At 34.0% G+C, this 10,846-nt stretch overlaps 3 protein-coding genes across 3 annotated transcripts; 2 read left to right on the top strand and 1 right to left on the bottom strand.

Annotated features, from left to right (window-relative positions):
- Positions 1-4,470: 4,470 nt before the first annotated feature.
- On the bottom strand, positions 4,471-4,701 carry C922_05607 (hypothetical protein; the record flags this gene model as incomplete). The annotated part of the gene is made up of 1 exon (XM_008821178.1): positions 4,471-4,701. One exon carries the CDS (start codon positions 4,699-4,701, stop codon positions 4,471-4,473), a length of 231 nt encoding a protein of 76 aa, XP_008819400.1.
- Positions 4,702-5,583: 882 nt separating this feature from the next.
- Positions 5,584-6,283, top strand: C922_05606 (hypothetical protein; the record flags this gene model as incomplete). The annotated part of the gene is made up of 2 exons (XM_008821177.1): positions 5,584-5,694; positions 5,747-6,283. The coding sequence occupies 2 exons, from the start codon at positions 5,584-5,586 to the stop codon at positions 6,281-6,283; spliced, it is 648 nt and encodes a 215-aa protein (XP_008819399.1).
- A 2,356-nt stretch (positions 6,284-8,639) lies between these two features.
- On the top strand, positions 8,640-9,380 carry C922_05605 (hypothetical protein; the record flags this gene model as incomplete). Its single annotated transcript, XM_008821176.1, has 2 exons — positions 8,640-8,722; positions 8,774-9,380. The coding sequence occupies 2 exons, from the start codon at positions 8,640-8,642 to the stop codon at positions 9,378-9,380; spliced, it is 690 nt and encodes a 229-aa protein (XP_008819398.1).
- Between the last annotated feature and the right edge of the window lie 1,466 nt (positions 9,381-10,846).

Genomic DNA, 10,846 nt, shown 5'->3' with positions numbered 1-10,846 from the left:
AATATGAAAAGACACATATGAAGCAGATTCACATTCTTCGTATTCCTCGTATATCGGAAATATTATATTTATCCGGGTGCATTTGGCATGATTATAGAATTAATAATACAGTAAACAGCCATTTATGGAAGGTTCTGACTCTACCTATCCAAAAAAGAATCCTTCATAAAGGAACTATACACACGATAGGACAGTTCAGGACTCTTAGATGATACCATGTTACATCTGATTCCTTTCATTATTGAATAAGGACTATATGGAAACTAAATGGCATCCCATACATGTCTACCTATCACATTAAATGCCATATATACTTATGATAAGAAGAGACATGAGAATAAGATATCTCTTATGCGCAGTATAACGGTCATTGCTTTGTGTAATAATCTATTTAGAATGTGAAAGAATATAGAAACCTTCCATGTACCAGGAATTTCTCTTACGAATAACCTCTTATTCATGTTGAGACGTCTTTTCAAGTTATACAGTTATCGATAAAATCTGTAAAGCTGCTTTCTCACAGTATTGATGTATCTCTCTCAACAATTGCAGAACAGCATATTTTGTTGTCATAGATCCCAGGTATATGTTGTTACTCAGATCGGAATTCCTTCTCAATGTTTCACCTGCTCAGATGGTCTTATCCTCATATTTCTTCTTCCTCTTCTAATCGTAAGTATCTTTTATTTTTCCCTATGTTATAGCTCCTGATTTCTGTTGGAAATCACTTGCAAATTGGGGCTTATATATTTAATTCGGCGTACGAACTACTCTGCAGTGACTTTCATGGGATTCATCATCCTCACAGTAGAAATGAGGAATGTATATTTATTATTAATTAGGCTACTTCCTTACATGTTAAGGGAATTTTATTGTTAAAACTGTATTCAACGAAACATGGAAAGAAAAAATTAACCTCTTCTATTATACCCACGTCCTCGTAACCACGGCGCGCTGTTATTGAAAACGATTTATATGTCACTTCTGATTCTACGGGGCAGCTGAATTTTTCCATTTATCTGTTTCCTTGGTAATGATTGCATGAGTATGACAAGAATATTCTATATGTTTTGTACGCCAATCATCAGTAAAATTCATTACGTAATTCCTATTTCTATAAATTTATCATTTCTTATGGTTCATATTTCTAGGGTTTTTAAATTATTATGTACAAATAAAAATAAATCACTTCAAAATGTAGAAATTAAACATACAAAGAGATAACAAATGAATTAATTTTCTAAATCTTATATGATAACGTGAATTATTCACCTTTAAAATTTCCCCCTTATAATTTCAGGAGATATTCATAATTTCGTATCAATTAATTTCTTACTAGAGTATGAATAAGTGTACTCTTCGGCTGTTCATTCTTAATATAACTGAAAAGAAAATGTGTAATATTAAACTACCTCGTCGGAATAATATGATTAAGAATAAAGATAAATAATTTTACTCCTCTCATCAGAAGTAAAGAATTATCTTATGATAATCAGAACAGTCTAATAGTGTGCTTGTATATAGGAGTTTACATAATTATTTCTTCTATGGCGTCCAGAGGATTCACATAAAAATTTCACTGCCCTTAGGTGAAAAATGCACGCGTTCCACTTGCTCTTAATAAATATTTCGCATCCCTAAAATGAAACATCTATATCTTTTTCTCTTCTTTAAAAATAATTGCATATATATTTCTTGGCGCACTTTAGCTACATCGTGTACTTTATTATTATAAAAGGAGTATAAATAACAGCGCGCTTTCCTGTACACTGCGAATAGATACTAAGCAGATGTTATATCACTCTAGAGGACATGAGAAAGATTATGTGCTTCGGTCCCTTATTTAGTTTTATATTTTCATATTTTTCTAGATATGAAGGTGCAAAAAATATCGCAATTATTCTGTAACAATGAAAATTTACAAACAAGAAGAGTTTAACTTCACCGGTAATACATTTTTCACTTCACGAAACAGGCATACCTGGAATTCCATTTAATTAATAATTGATGTAAATAAAGAAAAAATGAATATCAAACTATTTCGTATAACGAGGTATATGAGAGAAAACTCGAAGAATTAATTTTCTGTGACGAAATAGTTCAGTATATGCAATAATGATAGAGCAGGAATCTATGCATTCTATAGAAAAGAATTTTGTATGATAGAAGAATTATCTGCACCTTTATCCTACATCGATGACATCGGATTTATGCAAAAGTCCATTATCCCAATTGTGGAACTTGCACTTCCGTATTTATCACTTAATCACTACAACAGGGCAGCTATCATAAGGAATGACTTCACTGATAAAACGATGAAAAATAAGTGTTACATTTTCTACCGTATAGGACTCCTATATGGCTCCTGCGAAAATATCCTCACCTTCCCCCCTGTCAATATAGTTATCCTATTACACTCTAAAATGGGCAGTTCAATATCCTGCTAAATAATAGCTCCTGAAAGGAATTTTATGCATGTTCTAAGGTTTTCTCATAAGACAAAATTATCCATTCCTCCTCTGCTAAAGGGAAGGTAGTTCTACATTTCTCAATTTATAAACTTCATCTCTCAGGATCACGAGGAGGTAACCGTCTTTCAACTGATTGGCATGGGGTAAAATCAAATATGTGATTCCCCACGCAGTAGTTATAGAGTTATACCGAATTCTATTCTTCATATATCATAATATCCGTTTACTGTCCTGCAACGTCTATAGACTAATATCGTGGACAATGTGGACCAACGGAGGAATGTGCTAAAACATAAGAGGAAATAGACTAAGACATTGAAATGAAATACGGATTGTCCAGAAGCCACGGAAATAGTTCCTCTATTAACAGAATGCACAAAGAGGGTGCATAATTTGGCGCCAAATAATATACAAATTGGAATTTATTTTTTCTACTGCGTAATTCCTCCATAAGAGCCCATTTTATTCCATACCAAGAATCAGAGCGATCTGTGGGGAAAAAGGAAGGGGAGAATATTCTTTATAGTATTCTATGAGTTTATTACTACCGACTAAGAGAGGTAGCCCTTCACGAATGACATTAACGGAGCGTACGAGGATCACCTGTTCAATATTATGATAAAGTCGTATACGTCAACCGATCAGGATGCATGAAGTGTAAATCTCTGAGGAAGAAATTCTACGAGCCTCCTCAGGCTGAAATAGAAGTTCACTTATAGCCCCGGAAGCCCAGTTCGGATGGCATCTGCGGTGAAATATACTAAACATTTTTCCGGTTATAAACTATTTTCCTCATTGAAACAAAATGGCTGTTTTCTCAGGAGTGAATGATTGGAGACGCGAATACAGACTATCATGAGAAGAATTTGCTGTGGGTGATACATTGCTGAATTGTGCCATTTCGTTCGCTACCCCCTTATGGAAATGTTATATATGATATTATCTAAAATGATTTCCCCCTTGAAAGATGTTTCTTATGACCTATGGCGTCATACAATTATGCAGTCTTTAACTGGTCTCAATTAGAAAATGCAATGTCTCATTATTAACATCAGCAGAATAATATTTGGAGAAGAAAAGGAAGATTACTATTGAATGCACGCGTTAAGTATAAATAAATAAAAATAAATAGAAATAAATAAAAATAAACAGAAATAGATAAAAATAAATAAAAATAAATGAGACTAAATCAAGATAAATGAAAATTCCGTTCCCATTATATTATTTGCGTAATTTACACATCTTTTACAGGGGAGCTTTTATTCCTAAAAGGTCGTCAATGGAAAAATATTTTAGGCATTATCACGGATGGATTAAATTATTATTCTTAGCTAAATCTATTAAAAAAATATATTTTCTATTCCCCATTTTTTCTTCTTTTTTCTTGGTTAATTCCTTTTATATTCTTCAACCCATATGCTACGATAAGCAGGGACTAAGTCAATAGAAATATACTGCCTAATTAAAATCCTAAGACGGTGAAAGTTCCGTATAGCATGTTTATATGGGGTTACACATCCCCCAATAATTAGAAAATAAAATTTATGATCCATCGCTCATTAGTAAGATGTGAGGGTTCTCAATAAATTACCCCATAAATTAACAGTTCCGATCTTCAAATTCAGATGTATAATAGATTTATTTTTACAGAAAAAAAGAGAAAATATTTCTCTGCAGGATTTATTTACTTGTCAGAGGGAGCTCCTAATTTTCTTAATGATAATAAGATAATTGCGAATTCTTCTTAATCCGTCCTATTTTGCTACGACAGCATCCTATTCATTTTATGCCGAATATAGTCTAATGTTAATATAAAAATGAAATGAGGGGGTCATTCATTGGGAATATGGCATATAGAATGTGACATAGATGCCGTTATATACAATTCTACAGGATCCCGAATTTCTAATTATCAGGAAAAATATTGGATATGAGAATAATTTTAAAAATCCAAAGGCCGTGTGAATTTTCCCCTTTATACTCTATTTCGTGTTATATGTTAATCAGGATTGTTTGGTGAGAAAGATTGTTTTCTTTCATGGGAATTATTCGCGGAGGTCCGGTACTTTGTATAGTTGAGCAATATACATATACATGTGCTTACATAGATATTCTTCCTCCCCTTATTGTTCTTCTGTATCCATAAAGTTCTCTTACTTCTGTGTTGTATAAAGATGAGTTCTTTCCCTTCCGTTTCTTCCCTTGCCCCTTCCTGTGTTTCCCCTGTCATTTTCTCACTCTGGCTCGCTTTACTCGCTTCTTTTATTTCTTCTTTTTTGTTCGTAGTTGCTTCCTGCTGTCTGATTTCTTCTTGTTCAACCTTAAGAGTCTGTATTTCATGTCATTTATAATTCTTCCTTCTCGTTTTCCTGTAGTTGTTCCGCGGCTGTGATTTCCTTACATTTAACCTTAAAAGTGTGTATTTTTTGTCATTTCTAATTTTCTGCCTTTCCTTCTTCTTTCTGTTTTCTTCCTCTTCTTTTTCTAATTACATCATACATGTTCCATTTTCGATTCGGGAAAGATAACAAAGTGGACTTTTTTTTTTTTTTTTGTTATACTCTGTAACTTTCTTATGTATGTTTTGCGCTCCTTTAGATATAGAGATAGTAATTCTAGAATGATTTCTTTTACTATAAGGGAAGTTCTCTTTTTACTTTTGAAAATTACTGTCATTAAATGATTTCTCTCATATCAACGTCTACAACTCTGTACAGAAGCACTATTATATACCGAGTAAATCTCTCTAGGTATATTTATTCATCTATGACAGAAGGGGAAGAAATAGAGAATAAAACAATTCCTCATGTGTTCAATTCGACACGTCCTTGTATTCTATTTCTCGCGGTGATTAGTCATATCAGGATGTCAGTGAGAGGACAAGTTTATTAAAATAAGAAGCAATCCCACATCTGCTGTAGACTATACATACAGAAAAAATAAAAGTAGTATATATTAATGATCTTAATGTCTGAAAAATATAAAATTTCAGCATGCCTATGTTTCGAAGGTTATTGTTGAAATGGCAAATTTCTTTGAGCAGCAGGCATGAATTTTAACTGAACAACCTACCAACCAGAATGAATATACATATAATGAAAAGGCGCAAGACATGGCAGAAGACAGGCCTCAGGGAAGTAAGGACAACTTGCAACATATTCCACAGAGAAATAAGAATAGAAGAGAGCGAAAATCGACAGACTATTTTCTTGAAATTAGACACGTTCTGTGGAATAGCAAACAGACAAATTAAAATACTACACGGAAAGAATTAGAACAGCCTCATTTTCAAAGTTATAAACAAATTATATGAAAACTCAGAAGGAGGTGTAAACAAAATAGAGAAATTTTGCCAGAATTCCTACCAACCACCTGAGTTAAGTGTAGAATACTACATCCTTCTCCACAGCTCTAAAGAAGAAGATATAAATGAAATAATGAGTTCCGTGAATAATAATTTATTGAGCAACAGCATACTACAAGGAGGGATGAAATTGCATGAAGACGCAACAACAGCGTTGCAGACGTTGAAGGACCATTTATCATATTATTTGGGAAGATTAAGAAGTCTTTATAGCGTAGAAGAGGACATTGAGGAGGAACTGGTGCAGAACAACAATAATACTATTGAGACACCTATGGAAATCATGGAGGAGTATCACAATAGGCTGTTCTACTACATCATAATGGATCATTTGCTCCAGTTGAAACCTAACCCCTTCATAAATGTGGCCAAAGAAGCGTTTACCCTATTTATAGATAAGTCAGTTACTATGGAAAGACGTCAGTTAAATAAATGTGTATCGGATTGAGGCACACTAATGATGGAAGTAGAGAGGTGAAGTTTGCGAAAGACGGACTAAGCAGCATGTACACATATATATACATATATACCCTGCTAAAAGGAGCAAGCAGAAATTTGTTTCTAGATATGTCCTTATATATGTATTTATTTGATAATCTCCTTTTTTTATACAGAAGAGAAGCCGAGTTTATTATAGGACACCGTCACAGGAATGATGGGTGCCCCACTGCCATGGTGATTCTATGTTTCACCATGAACAAGTCTTCAAATCTTGAAAGACTAATAGACATTCTGTCCGCATTTTAAACATTGCAATGAATTGAACTCATGCTTAAGGCTTGTCAATTTGTCTTTCCTTTAATTGATGTTATAAAACTTATTATTGAATGCTCTAAACTATGTTAACGCTCTTTTCTTTTTTTTTAAACCTTTATAGGTACATGATATGCGTAGCTTCCAGAGGCTAAGCATTCGCGATCCAACCTTCTGAGATTCTTCAAGAGGAATTGTTTATTTTACTCCTTAATGGTATTAAGGATTTGGAGAATTCACTGCCTTACCTGAAGATACGTTTTACTGCGCATATAAGATATGTCATTAGAATCAGAATGATGTCTTCTGCCTGTGTGATACGAGACGGAATTACTCTAGCTATGAGTTAAAATTGAAAGGACTAAGACACGTAGTATCCATATAGATATATAAGTTAGCTATACTACACTGACTTCAGAAGGCAATGCTGATACCACCCTTCGTTCTTCCTGGTTACATTTCGCATAATGTATATATAACATCTTCTGAATTGCTACGAATTGCATTGATCGTTCCATGATTCCTATGGAATTTACTGTAAGTGCCTGCAATGGGAGAGTCTTACATTGAGGAATGTTCAGAAAAAATTGTTAAGAAGTACTAACATAACAATCATAGAAAGATCATAGCAATTTGGATTATTGTCTCCAAAAAGAAGAAAAAAAAAAAGGAAAGAAAGAAAGGAAAAAGGAAAAAAAGAGGGAACCTATATGGCGTCACCATTTCTTCGCTAAAATACAACTATAAGGTGTTTAGATTATCAAGAAGGAAGGAAAGAAAAAAATGCGGACTGTCCATGATAATAGAATTTGATCAAAACTGTCGTCCGTTTTGTTCTGCAATTGCACCTATAAGTAGTACATATATTTAATAGGTTCTTTTAAATGTTCCAGATTTAAATTAAGAGTCATGTGCATCGTGTATACTATCGTTTGACGGTAAAGAGAGCCTGAAATAAGAAGATAGCTTTCCCTTTTCTGTGCTTTACAATGTATAATGAAGGGGAAATATAGTTTTTTCTTAATTGGAATTCATAAATAATAGTTAAATTTGTATAAGTACACAATGTCAGCCTGGGCAACGAATTAGGTGGTAATATAATGTATACGCTGCCTTCGTGAGGAAATTATTCTTCAGAAGTCATTAGCGTCGAATATATAGAGAAATATCTGCTGAATCCTTTATATGGCTTATTTTGCGATATTTGGAGGAAGAAAGTGGCTGTAAGAATATATTGTAAGCAGGAAGTGCCTTGATATATTTGCTGAGCTAGCCATCGCGATTAGCAACCTGGAATACACACCGTCGTGTTTGATAAATATTTCTAATACCGTGCATTGTGACAGAAGAAATAAATTTTATAAACAGCTGCCATGGGGTCCTTCCCTTTCCTTTTTCTTTAAGCTGAAGATATGTTGTGAAATGCCCCAATTTATTTATATAAGTGCTTCTGCTTCTTCTAAAATTTCTGAAGTCCTCAGACTCTTTATGAAGTATTTTTTACTACAGATTGTAACATAGATTAGCATATTTCAACACTTTTTATTCCATGTTGACGTAGTCTATAATGACGCAATACGGGCGCTCTGAGTTATAAATTTGGAACAATTTTTGCGCGGGTGATAACCTCCTCCTATGTATACCTATATATACCAAAAGAATAAAATTAGGCCACTATGACTTCTGTCAGGGAATCTAATTCTGCTTCGGCTGATGAATCCTCACCTAATAATAGCGGGAAAGACCGAAAATGTTCCCCTGCCAGTAGGGCCCAAGAGGGAATCTCACATGGCTTTAATTTTCGAAGATTTTTTCTTCCCTCCTCCTTAGCTACACTCCTTGTTGTCCCTATTTATATGTTGCTACTAGTAACTTATATAGAGTACAAATTTCTCAAATAAATACTTCGACGCTTGTGGCAATTTATGATTCCGTTCTTATATGGAGTCCAATATACGCTCCTTCGCGAAGTTTACATGCAGGAAGTAGTCTATACATATGAACTATAAATATTATACATAGGTTAATGTGTGCGGCACCTATCACTGTAAATGCTTTTTAAGAATTTCTCGCAGAAGATAACCCCCTCAAACAGGAATGTCATGGCCAACATAGAGGGGAAGAACTTATCCGAGTAAAATGGAAATGGATGCTTCAGGGAAAAGGACTCACATACAAATATAAGTTTCTCCCAATCTGAATCTGATGATGACATGTTATCTGTCTTTGATGAAATGGATTTAACTGAAAATGAACAAGAGGACGCTTTGGATTCAGATCAAATTGTTGAAGGAAAATATGAAGAGGAAAATGACTTATGTAATATTTCCTCGGCTACCTTCTGGGATAGTGAAATGATATTTACTAGTGATGTGGCAAATGAGGAACTAGACGAACTGATCAGTAATATACAAGAAGTCCCATCAAAAAATGAAATTATCAAGATGTGGAAGCGCACATATGCTTTGGTAGTACGAGCGGTTTGCTTAATGCTAATTGCATTAATGGAATATTTCGAAGAATTGAAGGAGAGGCATCAAATAGAAGAAGAGGATGCCTGCGTCCCTTGGAGGAGGCTCATATCGATTTGTTTTGACGTATTGAAAGAGAAGGAGGAGCACTACAATAGACTTTTTAGCAGCCTCATCCTAAAGGGTGAGTTGACTAAGGAAGAATTTGTCAATTTCTTGAACAATTGCAGGAGAGAGGCTGCTGAATTGAGAGAGACCCTACAAACCTTGGGAAAGAAGGAATTGGATGAAGGAATGATTCCAAAAGAGGGAGATAACTAAGAATGGGATTTATCAACTGAGGAAAATTACGAAAGACAGTGCTAAAAGGAAGGATTGTGCACGTATATATGCATTTGGCCGCAAATGTCGCGTAAATTAATGATGTAAAAGGACAGTGGAACACAACCTAAGCTTTGCTCTGATTCTATAATCAGACAAAGTGGCTTGGACAGACGGAAATCCCATTATCTTACTCCCCTGAAATTCCAAGTGAAAAGCAAAAAAAGAAAGGGGAACGTTTTGAAGTTCCGTAGAGTACAATATTCGTTACATACGTATTGCGTCCATACATATACAAGCAAGAGACAGGAATATCTATTCGAAATATGGAAGCTACTTAAATGGGTAGTTTATTTATAAGTGAGGTACATTTTTTTAAATTTCTCCTTGTAAGGACTGACAATGTTTTTCTATATATGTGGATTCTGCGCTTAATTAACTCAATTTTTTTAGTTTCTTTGTTTGACACTCTTGTATAGTAGTAAATATTTCACAATTAAGGATTACATTTCACTTCGCAAAGTCCTTACAAGCCTCTTAGTAAACAGAAATAATCTATCTATGACTGTAATTCTCTATGTACTCATACGCGTGAACTACCTAAGACGATAAAGAATGACGTATTATATGTATTTCTCTATAATATAAAAGTTTAAACTGCTAAATGAGAGGAAATATACATTTCAAAAGGGAGTTTGTTAAGGGCAATACAAATTTTTAGGAGGAGTGAGAATTGTTGTTTGGTAATTTGTTTCGAACAGAAGGAGGAAGTGTGAATGAAGAGTCTCAACCTAAACGTTAATTGAACGTTCGTCAATTGGGTAATATACAAAGAATAAAGAAAGTATTTAAAGAAAGTTTGCATCTTGAGAGATAATTTACGGAGCACATACTAAGGTGGTACATAATGCCTATGGTCATAAGGTTGTACCCGTATTGTTATTAATGTTACAACAGCAGCAGGGTAATTTTAAGAATTACGAAATGATAAAATATAGCGCAAGAAAAAAAGGAAAACTTAAAAAATGATTATGTTGTTTGGTAGAAAAGGTACACACCATTTAATACCATATCAGGAGATTCATTATAAATTCATGTAAATATTGACATTGTATGTTGAACAACGTTGTGATACCATGGGATGCCACAATACCGTCTTGGTGTGCATGTAATACATGGCTTGTAGAATTATTCAAGAGGAACCCCCCCAGAACTAATAGAGGATTTTCTTCAGAGATTTGAATATTCTGATATATATTTCGAAGAAAGCAATAAGATCTGCCTAGATCTTTATGTCCTGCGGTGGTCAAATCTCTGTAAGTCGGAGCATCGTTCAAAGTGAACTGTAGAATCACGATATTAAAAAAGCAGTAACATTTATATAAAATAAAAAAAAAAAAGAAAAACAGGAAGAAAAAAAGGGAAAAAATAAGGAAGAAAAGGAAAAGAAGGGAAAAAGAATTTTC

This window comes from Plasmodium inui (genome assembly GCF_000524495.1).
Source record: "Plasmodium inui San Antonio 1 unplaced genomic scaffold supercont1.110, whole genome shotgun sequence".
Taxonomy (NCBI): Eukaryota; Apicomplexa; class Aconoidasida; order Haemosporida; family Plasmodiidae; genus Plasmodium; species Plasmodium inui.
This window is presented reverse-complemented; position numbering and strand designations above follow the sequence as displayed.